The 16,459-nt window shown below is 41.7% G+C and overlaps 1 protein-coding gene across 1 annotated transcript in view; it reads left to right on the top strand.

Moving 5' to 3' along the window:
- ZC3H7A (zinc finger CCCH-type containing 7A) overlaps positions 1-16,459 on the top strand; it is a 34,561-nt gene that overhangs the window by 16,453 nt on the left and 1,649 nt on the right. Inside the window, exons 8-22 of the mRNA XM_065892383.1 lie at positions 316-349; positions 836-1,119; positions 2,480-2,684; positions 3,785-3,849; positions 4,415-4,601; positions 5,257-5,418; positions 6,740-6,936; positions 7,219-7,319; positions 7,749-7,930; positions 8,342-8,418; positions 9,541-9,674; positions 10,086-10,191; positions 12,763-12,871; positions 14,523-14,656; positions 16,241-16,404. Of these exons, the coding sequence (XP_065748455.1) occupies positions 316-349; positions 836-1,119; positions 2,480-2,684; positions 3,785-3,849; positions 4,415-4,601; positions 5,257-5,418; positions 6,740-6,936; positions 7,219-7,319; positions 7,749-7,930; positions 8,342-8,418; positions 9,541-9,674; positions 10,086-10,191; positions 12,763-12,871; positions 14,523-14,656; positions 16,241-16,404 (2,141 nt within the window). The remainder of the gene's footprint in view (positions 1-315; positions 350-835; positions 1,120-2,479; positions 2,685-3,784; positions 3,850-4,414; positions 4,602-5,256; positions 5,419-6,739; positions 6,937-7,218; positions 7,320-7,748; positions 7,931-8,341; positions 8,419-9,540; positions 9,675-10,085; positions 10,192-12,762; positions 12,872-14,522; positions 14,657-16,240; positions 16,405-16,459) is intronic.

Below are 16,459 nucleotides of genomic sequence, written 5' to 3' on the forward strand. Positions count from 1 at the left end.
AGGTAAGTCTTCTTAGAGCTGTGACGATGCCACTGTGAGTTGGGGAGAGAGTGGTGGCTAGACTAGTCCCTCTGGAACTAGAAGGCTCCTGACCATCCTTTGAGAAATACTGGGCCGCAAGAAGCAAGTGCCAGTAGGCCAGCACCGCTTAACGCCATGTATTACAAAGGTTTACATGTTTTGTTTATTTCTGTCTTAATTGGAAGGAGGTCAAATGTGAGAACCTGCATTGCTCTCCTAGAGTGAGTTTTATAGCTTGCTTTATGGTTTAGAGTCCTGAAAATACTATGATCTATTATTTGGTTTAATTTCTAGGCTTTGAACTGTTCTGTGGAAGATATTGAGCCAGGTACGTTTTCACACACATCCTCTTCATCTGAAAAGTGCCAGCCTCAGACGTTATGTACATTATAGTGTTGTCAAATAAGATTGCTGTGTGGTTATTAGTATTAAAACAAGAGTAACTTCAGAAACCCCCTCTGTGCCTCTGGATGTGCCAGTGAGTGAGTGACAGTACTGGATGTCAGTGAGCAGTCGTTCGATACCCGCTGTGGCTTCACCACCCTCTAGTAGCTCCATCCAAAAGGGGCCTAGGAGTTTTGAGAAAGAAGGAGAAGTTTTCACAAGTCAATATATCTATTCCTGTGCAAAACAAATTATTTTTAGGATTACTTGTACTCTTTTATTTGAATTGCTTTCACTGTTGTATCTATTTATTTTTATAATTGCTTTCGTATTTTCACCTAGCTCTTCATTTTTTCTGTTGTTGTCTATTAACACTAGTATTACATAGATACACTGAAAATAAGTGAGTACATGTCCATCCACGTTACAGATTTATTAGCTCCGAGGCAAGAAGCTGTTCCTGTTGTTTCTATACCTGCATCCAGTTTTTCTCACCAAGTTGGAAATGAGCTGGCCTCAGTTCCCATTATGCCCTTAACTTCTGTTTTGCCACTGCAAGTGGAAGAGAGTTCTCTGCCATCGACAGTGTTGGCAAATGGAGGAAAAATCCCCTTCAGTATGCCGGAAGCGTTTTTAGATGATGGAGATATGGTCCTTGGAGATGAAATAGATGACCTCCTTGATTCTGCACCTGAAACTAATGAAACTGTTATGGTAAATTTCAGTGTGATTACTTTCTTCTGAAGGCAGGCTTTTTTTTTTTTTTTTTAATCTTAGTAGTATAACCTGCTAGATATTTTTAGTATTGACTATAGAGTAAGCTTTGGGTTTCTTGGAAATTACTTTTGTTGTTTTCCAGTGGTAACTGGCTAATTTGGTCATTTCTTTAAATAAAAAAGGGAAGCATGCTAGGAATCACATATTATGGAAACGGTAAATTTAACTTTCTGACAAAGAATAGGCATTTGACATGTAAGGCAAAATGAATTCATGGATTAAGGACTTCTCATTCCTTAAGGATAATTCTCCTGTAACCATGTATCATAAAGCAAGTGTCAGCAGACTTTGGTCCACAGGCCTGATCTGGCCCGCTGCCTGTTTTATATGGCCCACGGAATAAGAATGGCTTTTAGATTTTTACATGGTTGAAAGAAAAAATAATAATATCTGAAGACCCTTGAAAATATTTCATGACACTGTAGTAACAGAGTTGACTAGTTGTAACAGAGACTATGTAGTCCACAAAGCCTACAATATTAATATCCAGCCCTTTATAGAAAAGTTCACTGACTCCTGCCATGAAGTATATTAAAATAGTGGCAGCAGTAGGATGATGATGGGGGGGTGAAACTCAGAGCTGGTTTCCAGGGTGGGTGAAACCAGCGATGTCCCTGTGGAGCTGACAGAGAGGAGATGTAAAAGGCAGACAGATGAGGGGTTGGTTCCTACCACTTTGATCTTGGGCAGGTTATTTCACCTTTCAGTCCCTCTGTTTTCTCATCTGTACCGTGGCAGCCCTAGTAGGATACATCTCAGAGGGTTAGGAGGATTAAATAGATGGTATATGATTTATCATAGTATAAGGCACATGGAAGCTCTCCAAAAATCCTCGCTCTGTGGGGGAGGGGCAAGGTAGTGTTCCATTTGTTCTTGTGAGGTGTACATTCACATCTCCAGAAAGATGGTCCCCACTTTTCCAGGCTGCTCCAGCTCCCTTCTCTTCAGCACCCTTCCTTCCACTCCAGCCCCACACACATCCTCACAGTTCCTCTTTGATGAAGCCAGCTCTCACGTAGGGAATCCTATGGAAGTTTTGAAAATGAACCATGAACGTCTTATTTGGATTACAGCAATATTAGACATCACATATCCATCCTTTTTAAAAAGTAGGCTTGAGAAGAAATCAGCTCTGTAGCTTGGATTCTGCCACTGAGTCTTGATATTGATTTCAACTTTGTTATGTAACAAAATCACCCAGTGAAGTAATTTGTTTTTATATGCTGATATTAAAAGCAGTTTGGCCCGCTTGGAACTGAGTTTCATGGACTTTAATCCGGTCTTGTTTCCTCTCCAGCCATCAGCCTTAGTCAGAGGCCCCCTCCCAACAGCCAGCGTCGCTCCGAGCATCCCCTTCTCAGCGTCTCTTTTGGGCGCCTTGCCCATCGGTGCGAGGTACGCGCCTGCACCCTCCTTCTCGGAGCTGTATCCGCCTTTGACTTCATCCTTAGAAGATTTCTGTTCTTCTCTAAATTCATTTTCAATGAGCGAATCCAAACGAGGTAAGACTCCAGCCACTTATATAAACAGTTACAGTTCATTTTTTAAAAAAGACAATTTGGTTTGACTGTTAACTAACTCCAGATAGTTGGTACTTGAATTATTTTTATTGTAGCTGAAAATACATTGTAGTTCTAAAATCTAAACCCTCCTGTTTTAAATTCACCTGGACTTAACTGTGCCATTGTGGAGATCAAGAATCAAAGCCCTGAGAGTAGGAATGTATGTGGCACTGGTTTTTTTATAGGATAGTTTGTTAAGCTGGGTGTCTATTGTTTTGGGGGGGGAAATGACTTTTAATGTGTTCTCTAAAAAAGGGATACCCCATCTAAAGGGTCTTGAAGACAGGTTATCCTTTTAAATTCTGAACTAGGCCAATACTTAGTTAAGACTAATTTAAAATCAGTGTTTAAAATGATAATAGGTCCATCTATTTTATTTTAGGCTTCATCCATTGAGCTCAGCAAAGTATGCCTGGTGCCTTAGTTTTGCAAGGGATTGCTGAGGTTTTGGCCTGACTCCTGTTTCTGTAATCCTAGGCTTAATATATACTTTAAACAATAACAATAAAAAATCTTCATATTTTTGTGAGGCTTTGTTATGGTTAAAGGGATAAAAATCAAAATAATTGATTTAAAGATTGACAACTGAAGAAACTAAAATTTGTGGGACACAGAAGGGCAGAGAGAAGGTAACTGAGTGGTAGACTAAGAAAAAGAAAGTAATTGAACTTTATTGATTTTCTTAATGTTATGATGAATTCCTGCTTCATATTTTCAAAAGGAGAGGCTCCTTTCCCATTTTGAATACGAATTATTTTCTTAGTCTTTTTAACAGTCCCACTTGGTAGGCCCTGCCTTAGCTTATGTCTCTGAAAATCACTTTTTATCTAAATTTGTTTGTCTAAGGGTTATTTATGCCCTTGGTTTCTAGAGGAGAGGAAAGACTCCATAGCCCTCTTTGGTGTCAGTCATGAGCAAGAAACCTTCTTGGAATTGGGATGGGAAAATAACGTGGGAAGCCACAGTTAGCTACTAAGCCCTGATGTTCTTATTACATGATTAGAATGAAAAGGTCTGTTGAAGTTTTTTTATTATTTTAGATCTGTCCACCTCAACTTCTAGAGAGGGAACACCGCTTAACAACAGTAATTCTTCCCTTTTACTTGTAAGTGCCACTTCCTCTTTTGTAAATACGTCGCTTAAATTGCAAATAGGTCTTTTACTTAAGTAACTGAGTTATTTGAATGAACGTGACCAATCTCCCTGAAGTTCTGTGTGTGCTGTGGGAAAGAGTGCTAAAATAAGACTCTTCTGGAACATCCAGTAATAAATGCTTTGTGTTTAAGGCTGGATCTGTCATAGCAAATTAATCACAATCGTAGGCAGTGTAAGAGGCTTTAGCACAGCTTGAACGACAAGGAAATACAAAATCAGGGCGTGAAAAACGTGTTGGCTGATGAAGCAGAACAACTACCCGTCACTTATAACAACTCATGGAGCATCCAAAAAAGTGGGGGAGGGGCCTAGAGACCCAAAAGAGAGGAAAATGTAGAAGGAAATGGTTTTTAAATAGAAACGCAGTAAGGACAGAATAGTCCCAACTTCAGTCTGTGCAGAATGTCTTATTTTTCAGATGCATCTGTTTCCTTCTTTAGTGATAGTGCAATATTTGTTGGCTGTTTTTTGTTTTTTTTGTTTTTTGTTTTTTGTTTTCTTAATTCTTCTTGCAGATGAATGGACCAGGCAGTTTGTTTGCTTCTGAGAGTTTCCTGGGAATGTCAAGTCACCCTAGGAATGACTTCGGAAACTTTTTTGGAAGTGCAGTAACTAAACCACCTTCTTCAGTGACCCCAAGACATCCCCTTGAAGGAACCCATGAACTGAGACAAGCTTGCCAGATCTGTTTCGTAAAATCAGGTCAGGACCAAACAAAGGAGCAGACAGGATTAAAGCAGTCAGTAACCTGAGAGTTCTTAGGAATTTGTAGATACCTGTGGAAACACCAGCCCTTATGATTCTTCAATCTCTGAGTTCTTTCTAAAGAAGCAGCAGTTATTGATTAGGGACCTTTGGAGTCTAATAGGATAGGCCGCTGCTCTCCTTTGATAAAATTTTATGTATAGAATCATATGGAGTAGAATATTTACCTGACCATAATGTTTGTGAAAATTAAAGTACTTTCTGTTGGATTATTTCATATCTTTACCCCTAAGTCACGTGATACGAACACAATTTATTCTAAACCCGACCCAAGTTAATTTTCTTTCTTAGTTGCTTTTTTAAATGGTTCTTTACCTTTAAAAGCCATCAAAACTCCTATGCTAATAGTTAAATAAGGGTTATGTTTTGGGAAGACTGGTGTTTTGTCCTGATCTTTGTTTTGTCTGACAAACAGCACGAAAGGCAAAAGTTACTTCCATAGCTTGTTTACATTTGGGGGTTATGAAGATGGGATTTTTAAATGGGCATTTAATAATCATAATCCATCTGCTCACATCTGCTTATAAATGTGCCTGTAAAATGAAATGATACTTTTTGTGCATATGAGCAATCCTTTTTACATCTTTTTCAGGCCCTAAGTTAATGGATTTCACTTACCATGCTAATATAGATCATAAATGTAAGAAAGATATTTTAATTGGTAGGATAAAGAATGTTGAAGATAAATCATGGAAAAAAATACGTCCAAGACCAACAAAAACAAATTACGAAGGACCTTATTACATATGTAAAGGTATATGCTATAATTACTTAATTGGCGTACATCGCCTAAGCGGGAAATGATTTGCTACATTTGTTATAATGGTTCCAGTATTACTGTAATTAAAAATGTTTTAGATAGTTAACAGAAAGTTCCTTGGATTGAGACATTAGTATTTTTTATATCATTTTCACCTTTGTTTTTAACTTGCTGTCTTGTGGGTGTTTTATAGTTATTTATGGAAATGGGGATTTCCCCAGGTTTTAAACAGAAAACTGTCTCAAACTTTGGGTTGTCTGACATGGTCTTAGTTCAGAACACTGAACTAAGGCTTTGAAAATGTTGCTCTTTTAAGTTGTTTTTGAGAGAACTTAGTATTTTCATTTTTATCAGACCACTTCACCTGAACGAGCTTTGAATGTACCTAAATGACTTTTGAAACTTAGGTGGCGTACATCCGGGTATCAAGGCTTTTTTTTTTCCCTGTCTGAAATAAAAATAATTTAGAATTGTGTTGCTGGTTTTTTGGTTTCTTTTTTAAGAGTTAATACCATCCCTACATTGTAATATGCGTATCATGGTTTGAAGCTATCCATGAATTGTTATAAAAATTCAAGTGATGCCCTAAGCGTGTTGTTTTTAAAAAAAAAAAAAAAAACTTTTCTGATATTTTGTTGTTGTTGTTATAAATTCATTCATTTATTTATTTATTTTTGGCTGCATTGGGTCTTTGTTGCTGCGTGTGGGCCTTCTCTAGTTGCGGCGAGCGGGGGCTACTCTTTGTTGAGGTGCGCGGGCTTCTCTCATTGCGATAACTCCTCTTGTTGCAGAACACGGGCTCTAGGTGCGCGGGCTTCAGTAGTTGTGGCACGTGGGCTTCAGTAGTTGTGGCTCGTGGGCTCTAGAGCGCAGGCTTAGTAGTTGTGGCACACGGGCTTAGTTGCTCTGCGGCATGTGGGATCTTCCCGGACCAGGGATGGAAACTGTGTCCCCTGCGTTGGCAGGCGGATTCTTGCTTTTTGTTTTTTGGGGTTTTTTTGTGGTACGCGGGCCTCTCACTGTTGTGGCCTCTCCCATTGGGGAGCACAGGCTCCGGACGCACAGGCTCAACGGCCATGGCTCACGGGCCCAGCCACTCCGTGGCATGTGGGATCTTCCCGGACCGGGGCACGATCCCGCGTCCCCTGCATCGGCAGGCGGACTCTCAACCACTGCGCCACCAGGGAAGCCCTGGCAGGCGGATTCTTAACCACTGCTCTACCAGGGAAGTCTCCCTAAGCGTGTTTAATATTCATTGGCTTTGAAAAAACAACGGTCTGCATTTTAAATGTCTTTTAATTCCCTGTCTTTCTAGATGTTGCTGCCGAGGAGGAATGTAGATATTTGGGCCACTGCACATTCGCTTATTGCCAGGAAGAGATAGATGTCTGGACGCTAGAGCGAAAGGGAGCATTCAGCAGGGAGGCTTTCTTTGGTGGCAACGGAAAGATCAACCTTAGCGTGTTCAAACTGCTCCAAGAGCATCTTGGAGAATTTATATTCCTTTGTGAGGTACTTTATCCATACCTTACTTTCTGCCGTGAAATTGGTGGTAGCTTCCTACCCGCAAGCCCAGAAGTATCAAGTACTTAGCTCTGGTCCTGCCATATGATAAAGCATCTGCTCAGCAATGGTAGCCACTGCTATTATCCAAAAGAATACTGTTAAGACTTCGTACTTACTGAGTGTTATTTGGTGTAAGCATTGTAATGTATAGGTATGTACATCATAAGCATGGCACGGAAGTTCTATCTCATATTATGTTTTCATGATAATTCTTCTTCTCTGTTTCAGAAATGTTTTGATCATAAGCCTAGAATGATAAGTAAAAGAAACAAAGATAATTCTACTTCTTGTTCTCATCCGGTTACAAAGCATGAGTTTGAAGACAATAAGTATGTTGGTAGTTTCTAATTTTTATAGTGACAACACAGAGTCTCTTTTTAGATCTAAATAAAACCGGAGTAGTATCCGCTCAGGCATTCCCCCTCTCCTTTTGTTGTTGTTTTGAAAGATGGTGACTATTTTTAAATGGCTGATAGGTTTTGCTGAGAATTTTTAAATGAATTATTTAATTGGAATTTAATACAGAAAAGCAATACTGATTTATAGCTTCTCATGACATGGATTTAGGTATTTTATAGCCTAACATATAATTATCCCCTCCCCTCCCCAGTAAAACAATTGCATACAGTGATTTATTTTTTCTGATAAAGATTTAACATGTATTTTCAGTCTAGAACTTTACATTTTATATGTGTATGTACATTTCTTTTAAAGCTATGGCAGAACAATAGTAAAGTGTCACTCCCTTTTCCTCTTAGGTGCCTTGTCCACATTTTGCGAGAGACAACAGTAAAATACTCCAAAATACGTTCTTTTCATGGTCAATGTCAGCTTGATTTATGCCGACATGAGGTTCGATATGGCTGTTTAAGGGAAGACGAGTGCTTTTATGCACACAGTCTTGTAGAATTGAAAGTCTGGATATTGCAAAATGAAACAAGTAGGTTTGTGTGTGATTGAGAAATGTCTCCCCAAGAGCGTCAGGGTTTATGAAGTGGTATTGGAGACCCTTCTCCAACAACTTGGTGTGGCAACACTGTTGATTTTATCCTGAGCTTTAAACCATGTAGTCACTTCATCTTTAGAGTGGCCTGTTTTGAGTGTGGTCTTGTATAAGTAATTGCTGATACAAGTTCATGTATGAAGTACGGAATTGTGAGGAAGAAAGATTCCTCGGAAGACACCAAGAGCTATATTTGTAAATATTCCATTTTGAAGGAATAATGTGATGTTCATTCTTGGCAACAGATTATGCCAGGTGGGGTTAGTTAAAGAATCGAGTCTGACTGTGCCTAGATTGGTGGCCCGTTATTGTGTAGAGGACCTAAAAAAAGGCTTCTGCGTTTCCCAGGTATCTCGCATGATGCTATTGCCCAGGAATCTAAACGATATTGGCAAAATTTGGAAGCAAACGTACCTGGAGCTCAGGTATTTTTTCCTGTGTACTTTCTGCATTTGGGATCCTTTCTGGAACGGCCTAATTGATGTTAGTTGTCGGCAGATGCAGTTAAAACTTACATACAGTCCAGTTACTTTCTTAAAGTTTATTGAGTTGATTAATTTTTTTAAAATTTAGTTATTTATTTATTTATCTTTGGCTGCATTGGGTCTTCGTTGCTGCGCGCGGGCTTTCTCAAGTTGCGGCGAGCGGGGGGCTACTCTTCGTTGCAGTACACGGGCTTCTCATCGCAGTGGCTTCTCTTGTTGCAGAGCATGGGCTGTAGGCGCACGGGCTCAGTAGTTGTGGCATGTGGGCTCAGTAGTTGTGACTCGCGGGCTCTAGAGCACAGGCTCAGTAGTTGTGGTGCATGGGCTTAGTTGCTCCGTGGCATGTGGGATCTTCCTGGACCAGGGCTCGAACCTGTGTCCCCTGCATTGGCAGTCGGATTCTTAACCACTGTGCCATCAGGGAAGCCCCAGTTGAGTAATTCTTAATGTGAAAAAAAAATTCTGAATTTTAGTTGATCATATAAAAGAAAAAAAGGCATCCCATAATACCCACCAAGCATGTAGGATAGGGAATTCCCCGGAGGTCCAGTGGTTAGGACTCTGTGCTTCCACTGCAGGGGGCACGGTTTCGATCCCTGGTTGGGGAACTAAGATCCTGCAGGCCGAGTGGCATGGCCAATAAAAGACCGTAGGATACAGTTTTCTTATTCAGCTTAATTGGCGAAACAGTTGGGGTCTCTCGCTGTGGGGATCCTTGGAATAAGGAAGGTGGATTGTGTTTGTAGTTTTGCTTATCGCCCAGCCAAACTGCTTTACCCAACTACCCTCCTTCCCCTCCCTGCCAAAAATCCTAGTCATTAACTCCAAAGCTGACTTTCATAAATTGAGGTTTGGCATCTGTAATCTGCTTTTATCATATTCTCTTGCATTTGGGTGGAGAACTGGAGATTTTAGGTATCAGATCATATATATATAGTGGTCAAATCATCAAACCAGACAAAAACGGAAATTGTATGCTATTATGAAAAAAAATGCATGGTGATTGTGTTCTTAGAAAACTGGTTTTCTGTTAAATTAAAACTGATCTTTTAATTATTTAAGGTACTTGGCAATCAAATAATGCCTGGATCCCTTAACATGAAGATAAAATTTGTATGTGCTCAGTGTCTGAGAAATGGTCAAGTCATTGAACCAGACAAAAACAGAAAATATTGTAGTGCAAAAGCAAGGCATTCGTAAGTAGTGTGTGTGTGGAAATAGTGCCTGATCCTAATGATCTGTTTCATGGGTGTAAAATCATGCATATAAGAAAAAAGATTAAGACTTTGAAGAGAGCAAAGGAAAGTAGACAATTTAGGAATAATTGCAAAGCAAAAGGGAAGAGATTTTTAGAATTTAGTAGCTAAGAATTCTGCACACAGTTCAAGTGTTTTGCCTGTATTTCATCATTTCCGTGTTTAGGATTCGTAGGGAATGTTTGTTAATAATTATCGACAGGAAATGAAATGACAGAATCATAAGGCATTCCTTTTAGAAGGGTTGAGGAAAAAAATCTCTGGTCCTTTAGGTACAAACTTTGTACCTGCCCCTTTATATTATGCCTTTGCCAGTGTGTTTTTGTTTTTTCTGAACTCCATTTTTCTTAGGTGGACCAAAGATCGTCGTGCGATGAGAGTGATGTCTATTGAACGTAAGAAGTGGATGAACATCCGTCCTCTCCCCACAAAGAAACAAATGCCTTTACAGTTTGATGTACATACGTAATTTTTAAGCCACTTTTTTTTTTATTAGGCATTTCAAATCATTAGAAAGTAGTAGTAATTCAGATGGAAACTGGTACCCTTTAAATAATGCTCATCATGTTAATGAAATCGAAGTGGTCCTTTCGTTTTCCTTCCCCTTTTGACTATGTGGTTCTGGGACAGTCTTTAGATTGATTGGAATCGTATGAGTTACTGAGGAAAAGTAAGTAGACAATGAACTAGAGAAAAGTGATGGTCATGGCTCAGCTTATTTTCCAGATGAATTACTTTGGGAGCAAATGGGAGACAATTTCATTTAAATTTGATTCCTCAACTTTGCTGTCAAACCCAGGGCCTTCCGTATTATTATGGATGCTGTTGATGAGTTATTTTTATCACGCCTGTTTCTTTCACTGAAGCAATGGATGCTCACTAAAGGATGCCCAACATTATAGGATTTTCTTGAAGTAACCCAAAGGAAAAACGCTCCATGTTAGAGCAATATGTTCCTCAAAAGCCCTTAGAATGAAAACACCAGACCAACTTAATGTGTGGGTAGCATTTCACTCACTAGGTAGCACGTTTCAACTTGGTCCCCCTGGTGCCTTACGTGGTCTTAAAGATGATTGTCTGGGCAGAGCCCTGGAGCTGGCCCAACTTGCCTCTTCACAAGAGAGAGGGTCTGGAGGGATTTCACTGTGCAAGGGACACTTGGAGCTGACAGGGCGGAAATTTTCTGCCGCAGCGGAGGAAGTATGGAGAGAGCCTTTTGCCCAGAGAAGCGGTGCAGGTGGATTGCAGAATCCCCATGTAATGAGGCTCCCTCTCCCAATTGCCAGAGAGTTGAGGAAGAGGAGGGTTAATTTCCCATCACCCAGGGTACCTTGCTTTTTGTAAAACTTATACAAGTTATAAGGACAGTCTTTGAAGGAGGTGGTGTGTTTGTGTTTATCCACAGTGGTTTCAGCCCCAGATTTGGGTGATTTAATCCGTGGGTTATGTGGGAGGGGAGGAAGGTTTATTGGAACCATTGATATCTTTGTGCTTCAAAAGATAGTGGAGATTATGGGCGTATTCCTCAAAACTTTGCTAAGACCACTGGGAACAATTCTAGCTCATGAGGCAGCTGCCTAGGACCACTGATTATTCTCTTATCTTGTACATGGTGTTCTACCTTGCAATGTTACAGGAGCTTATTTCCTCTTTTTCCTACCATACTAGGTATTGCTAAGGGATCCTTTTTCTAAAAGAAGAAATAGTACTCTGTGTTTGTATGTGCGTAGACAGTGTGGTGAGGTGGAGAGAGCATGTGCTTCAGAGTCTGCCCGAAGGGCAAGTTACTCAGCCTCAGTTTGCTCATCTGTAAATGAGAATAATTGCATCCTAGGGAAGATACAGGAGATGGTGTTGTGTAAAAACCCAGCACAGAGCGGCCTTCTCCTTTATTTTCTCTTCTCCCTGCTCCTTATCGTTGAGTTTTGAAAGACGATGGTAAATGTCTACCTAGTAATACCTAAGTACTTATTGGGGATTGACTGGGAAAAGAATATAATACAGTCTATCACAAGAATGTTTTGTTGACTATTGACTTCATGCAGAAAATTGTAAGGGTTGCAGGGGTGGGGGTCCCTGACGTTGGTCCGAGGGAGGAAAGGAGCAGTGTTAAGTGTTGACTGCTTCTTGATTTTTAGTAAAAGTCAATGCTAAGCATCTACTATTACGTAAACTAATAGATAGGGCCAACTCCTGTTGAAACACGGATAAATTAAAATAGGCTAACAATTAATTGTACTAGGATTTATGCTCTATAAAGACAAGTACATTGATGATACCTAAGACTGAGCTCTTGGTGACGGCGGTTTTCCTAGTTCTTAATAGTCACGGGTCTTAGGAGTCTGTGTTCTGCTGATTGCTCTCACTTTATTTTCCTACCAGTACACTGTATTTACTCTGTAAAGTAAAAATGCAAATAACCAGAAGAGGTATTATTTGAACGCTGTATAACTGGATGGCCTGGTTAGTGGAATAATTGTCTTTGAACAACGCATAGCTAGTGAACGATGGCCAGGATTAGCTGCCAGTATTGGTGATAAGTAGATGTCCGAGAGATTTTTTCTGACACTGTTTAGTACCTTTGGAGGAGTCTGCAGTTTCTTTATCGCTTCCCAAGCGCTGACAGGGAGGCATCCTGGGTGTCAGGTAGGGGAGAGTAGGATCCTTCAGACTGAGGGGGCCAGAGACTTGCACTGCAGAGATAAAATGTTCTGCTGTGTTAAAAGCAGATGCTCTGAATCAGTGAGTTTGTTGACACTTCCTTGTAAGAAAATGTTCCATATTCCAGTTTCATACTTAACTTTCTTTTGGAAATTTTCTTTTGAAAAGTTTTGAGACAGAAAGCTTAATATCATCTCATGTATTGGGGGCTTATAGTCAATTTGAATAGAAGCAAATTAATCTCCTTTTAAAATTATGTTCTCGGCATCAGCATGGATAATAATATTTATTTTGCTTAAATGTAAAAAGTAGGCAGTTTTACTAAGTGTACTCTGTCTTAAAGCATGTTCCTGTTTTTCTAATACAGCTGTGCAATCATATTGCTTCTGGGAAAAAATGTCAGTATGTTGGAAACTGTTCCTTTGCTCACAGTCCTGAGGAACGAGAAGTGTGGACCTACATGAAAGAGAACGGGAGTAAGTTGATGATTAACCGTGGCCTCGACACCCGTGAAATCTAGCTTGCCTGAAAGTCTCTTTCCTCTCTGTAAATATGCCAACTTACTGTGCACACAGAAAGCAGTCTGCGTTCTAAACCATTATACCATTTTATCAGTGAAGCAGAGTCTGACCTCCGATCATGTTTGCTTAGGTCAGATTCAGATACAAATACATAGGTCAGCATCCTCTGATGTCATAGGCGTGACTCATGGTCTGGGGAAGTTCAGTCCTTCCGTGAGCTCCTTTTGTGAACTGTCACCCCTGAATTAATCAGGTTATAATTGGAGGTCTCTTCAAGGAGCCCTTACTGGTAGAACAGGCCCAGATTCAAAGGCCCGAGGAGAGAATGTTTGTCTTAGTCAAACGTCAGGTTTATTGTGAGAGCCTTTGAGAGGAGCCTCAGACAAACTTTAACTTCCAGCCAGAAAAGGTTTTGCTACCAGGATTATTGTTCTTCAGTCTTAAGTAAACTGATGGAAATTTACCGACTGCTTAAGATCTGTGATCTCTGGATTACAAGAAGCCATCTGATTTAAGCATGTCACCTATCGTATTTCAACCATGTAAAAATGCAGTGACTTGTGTGGACAGGACTCCTTCTTGCTTGGAGTGGGGACATAGACTTGGGCCTTACTGAAGGTGTCCTTGCAAATCAGGGCTCTTGCAGTGATTCCTGCTACCACTGGTCTGAAGGAAGAAGAATTTCCTAGTTTACCTCTAATCTTAGAAACACTTAGGCAGGCAGTAAAGCCGAGTTTTGACCAGATCCTCATTACCAGATTTTTTTTTAAACTCAGTGGCTCTCAACTGGGGATGGATTTTGCCACACACACACCTCTCTCCCCTTGGGGACACTTGGCAACGTCTGGACATTGTCATGACTTGTAGGGCTGTGCTACTGGCAGCTAGTGGGTAGAGGCTAAGGGTGTTGTTAAACATCCTACATGCACAAGGTTGCCACCGACAGCGAAGAGTTTTCTGGATCAGAACGTTGGCGGTGCTGAGGTTGAGAAACCGAGGTTTTATCGCTTGACGGTAATGCCAGCTACACTTGTTCCAGTAGCTTGCAGCCACTGCCCAGCACCTGGTCATGGCTGTGTTGTTGTAAGTTGCACCCCAGCATGTCGGTCTTCTGGGACTGTGGCTCAACTGACAGGCTCCCATCAGGGTCAGAATCTCGGTCCTTAACAGTAGGTTTCTCAGTAGACAGTGAGGAGCTGTGTAAGTAGCCTGTGTGGTTACAGCAGCAGTAGCAAGTGTTTAACGTGGGGCATCGTGAAGCCGTGCCGAGGCTTTCCTTTTCAGCAATGCCCTTGAAATGGTTTCTGAATTTTAAACACCCCCATAGTGTCTTGCAAATGCAAGGGGGAGTTAATCTTGAAAACTAACTATTAACAAAATAAAAGAAAACTACTTTTGTGGTCTTACAGTCCTGAACTTGGTTCTTACCCCTGAGAGTCTGGAAATGGACTGTCTCTCCGTGTCTAAATACGATCAGTTTCCATTGAGACCTCTCAAATTTCTTTTGAAAATTGCACCGACTGATACCAAAAGAGTGTGTGTTCTTGTGTGTATTTAAATGGCGTATTTAAATATTTGCTGCTGAAAGGAGTTCATTTTTCTTTAGTACAAGATATGGAGCAGTTTTATGAACTCTGGCTAAAGAGCCAAAAAAACGAGAAAAGCGATGATGTAGCCAGTCAGTCAAACAAAGAAAATGGAAAACAAATTCACATGCCGACCGATTACGCGGAAGTCACTGTAAGTACCCAAGGTTGGTGCCCCTCACCTTTGCTTCCAGGCCTTTCTTTTCTTTCCCACCTTCTCCAAAATCTGGCTCCCTCGCCCCCGCTCTGCCCTCCCCCTTATCTCCATCTTCTCTCCGTGCTGGCTCTCCACTGTTTTTAAGTCTCTTCATCCTAAAAATGGCTTTCCTGGATCTTCTTTCCAACTCTGGAGCCAGGAAATTGTGAGTCTGAGTCCTGCTTCCCTCTCCTTACTAGCCTGTGACACTGGGCAGGTTACTGAACGTCTCTGAGGGGGCTGCTTGTGTTGGAGCCACGAAGTGTGATGAGCCTGCGGGTTTATCCCAGTGCTGGGCCACGGAAAGTGCTCAGGAAATGTGGGATCCCCCCTCCCCCAAGTCCTCTTGTTCTCTTATCACCGTCCTGCAGTCTGGCCTCTGCCTTTGGGTTCTACAGAGACATTTAGTCACCTGTGGTCTTTTACTGTTTTGTCTGTCTTTTAAATGTTTCAAAACAGTGAAGGGGGTAGTATAATGACTGTCTTGAGCCCACCATCCCAGGTGAACCGACGTTAGTTTGTTGTGTTTGCTTCTGTAAAGTAAATAAAATGTCACAGATAAAGTTGGAACCCCGGTTGTCCCCCTTTCCCAGAGGGACCAGATCCAGTGTATATTTTCCAGGCCATGTTTACACATCTTGGACTGTTTATTCCTAACCTATTGCTCTGCCTGCCATGTTGTTTTTAAACTAACAGGCGTATGCGTTACTCGGCTCCTTGTTTCTTGTTTTGTTTTTTGTCCCCTCTCCGTACTGAGTCATTCAGATGCGGCTCATGGACACGTCTTTGTGCATGATACGCCCTGTGAACTCTGCTTTCTCTGCCAAGGCTCAGCACTGATCCCCTCACCACCTTTTCTTAAGTACTACCAGGGTTTCCAGAGCCAGGGTCACCCCAACTTGCTGGGTCATGAGGTTGACCCGTCTCTGCGAACCTGTCCTTACCCAGCGTTACAGGGCATTTGGGAAATAGTCAGTACTACTCAAACACTGCATGTTTGCTTATGTGGAAGCACAGGGTTCCTAATGTGTGGGTCTCTGCCCCCAGGGTGGTGTCTTCCCAGCACGTGTACTTCCCTGGCCCCTGGCACAAGTCCTGGCCCATAGTAGGGGCTCAGTTCACGTGCAAGGATCGAGTTGCTCATCCTTCTGCAGTGGGCGAGTCCTGGGTTTTCACATCCTCTCTGCTTTCCCTCATGGTATTAATCCTCCCCGGAATCCTTGTTTGAACCTGGCCCCTTGTCCTGCCGACAGACTCCCTTGTTTGCACACCAGCTCCTTGCCAGAGACTGCCTGGACCCCTGGCCCAGTCCATCGCCCCCAGCTCTCTGCTTCCTGTGTGCTGGCCGTCTCCTTGGTCCTGCTTTTGACTTTGAGTTTTATGTTCTCACCCAGCTTCCCCCACTGGACGGGCTCCCCAAGAGTAGAGTCTGGGTCTTAGGTGGGGTCGTTTCTAGTTGTTCTGGTGCCTGAACACATGTGACCCGTCGGGGCCACACAGACAGCAGCCACTGACGGGATGCGTGTCTTCCGTGCACTCTAGGTGGACTTCCACTGCTGGATGTGTGGGAAGAACTGTAACAGTGAGAAGCAGTGGCAGGGCCACATCTCCTCAGAGAAGCACAAGGAGAAGGTTTTCCACACTGAAGATGACCAGTACTGCTGGCAGCACCGCTTTCCAACAGGATATTTTAGTATTTGCGATAGGTACGTGGGTCTCTTCAGTTTCCCACATGAAAACTGCTGACCTTGTGAGTAGACA

This window comes from Phocoena phocoena, chromosome 15 (assembly GCF_963924675.1).
Source record: "Phocoena phocoena chromosome 15, mPhoPho1.1, whole genome shotgun sequence".
NCBI classification, from domain to species: Eukaryota; Metazoa; Chordata; class Mammalia; order Artiodactyla; family Phocoenidae; genus Phocoena; species Phocoena phocoena.